General features: G+C 40.3%; 1 protein-coding gene across 1 annotated transcript; it reads left to right on the forward strand.

The window, feature by feature from the left end:
- The first annotated feature begins 287 nt into the window (after positions 1-287).
- On the forward strand, positions 288-1,226 carry Or1j13c (olfactory receptor family 1 subfamily J member 13C). The gene has a single exon (NM_001000384.1). The coding sequence runs from the start codon at positions 288-290 to the stop codon at positions 1,224-1,226; it is 939 nt and encodes a 312-aa protein (NP_001000384.1).
- The last annotated feature ends 311 nt before the right edge of the window (positions 1,227-1,537 follow it).

A 1,537-nucleotide genomic window follows, 5' to 3' on the forward strand; every position in this document is an offset into this window, starting at 1 on the left:
ACATCCAGACACCTTGATCAGGAAATGGGTCTGATTTGATAATTGTTCTGAATTTCATAGCTTCCCTCTAAAGACGTTCAGTTGCTTGTAAGATTGGCAAATTATGTCTCTTTCTAAATCATCACTAGCCTATTACTGTGAGAAAAATCTTCATATTTGGATTAAACACACAAACTAATGTTGTTTTTAGTAGTGGTGATTCAAAAAATGTTCCCAAAGTGTAACAGTCAAAATCACTTCTCTTTCTTTCCCAGTTCTCCTTTAACTGACAAGAGAAGATGAAGAGCATGACACAGGATAATGAGAGCACTGTGTCTGATTTCAACCTCCTGGGGCTCCCCATTCGGGCAGAAGACCAAGGTGTGTACTCTGTCCTGTTCCTGATCATGTACCTGACAACTGTACTGGGGAACCTGCTCATCATTCTGCTTATCAGGCTGGACCCTCACCTCCACACCCCCATGTACTTCTTCCTCAGCCACTTGGCTCTCACAGACATATCTTTCTCATCAGTCACAGCTCCAAAGATGCTCATGAATATGCTGACACACAGTCAGTCCATCTCATATGCTGGGTGTGTTTCCCAGGTATATTTTTACATAGCTTTTAGTGATCTTGACAGCTTTCTTTTGACTTCCATGGCCTATGATAGGTATGTGGCTATCTGCCACCCTCTGCACTATAACACCATCATGAGTCAGAACCTCTGTGTTCTTCTATTAGTTATGTCCTGGGCCTTATCTTCTGCTAATGCTCTTGTACACACCCTTCTCTTAGCTCGCCTATCTCACTTTAGAAACAATACCATCTCCCACTATTTCTGTGAACTCTCTGCGTTGCTGAAGCTGTCCAGTTCAGACACCACCATCAATAAGATGGTCATCCTGCCTTTAGGTACTGTAGTCATTACCTTACCATTTGTATTAATTCTGGTCTCTTATGGCTGCATAGGAGTCACAATTCTGAAAATTCCCTCTATCAATGGAATCTACAAAACCTTGTCCACGTGTGGCTCTCATCTCTGTGTGGTTTCTTTGTACTATGGGGCCATCATTGGACTATATTTTGTCCCCTCATCTAATAACACTAATGACCAGGATGCCATTGTTGCTGTGATATATACTGTGGTCACACCAATGTTGAATCCCTTTATTTATAGTCTCAGGAATCGGGATATGAAAGGAGCACTGAAAAATATCCTCAGCAGGAGACTGTGTTCACAGTGATAGACATGGAATTCCTCGTTATCATCCTACTTCTTCTCTTCTCCATTTATCTTTTGTTCTGTTGGGAAATTTTCACATGGCTCTCATTTCTTCACTTAGTTGTCATTGCAGTTTTGTGCTCTATTAAGTCTCTTGCTTCAGCAGCAAGCAAGAGGGTTTCTACAGGCATGTAGGGTTTTCTACAAATATTCTATTGATTATTCTTTTCTTTGCAAATATTCTAATCGTTAATTTATTCATCACTACATGTTTTTGTTAGACAAGTTTGAAGCTTTAATACCAAAGATCTTTTTCCTCTTTGAGGTTGAAAA

Source organism: Rattus norvegicus, chromosome 3, assembly GCF_036323735.1.
Source record: "Rattus norvegicus strain BN/NHsdMcwi chromosome 3, GRCr8, whole genome shotgun sequence".
Taxonomy (NCBI): domain Eukaryota; kingdom Metazoa; phylum Chordata; class Mammalia; order Rodentia; family Muridae; genus Rattus; species Rattus norvegicus.

What these genes read in the sequence shown, in the direction of transcription:
- Or1j13c (NM_001000384.1), top strand. Translation starts at nt 288, where the DNA reads ATGACACAGGATAATGAGAGCACTGTGTCTGATTTCAACCTCCTGGGG.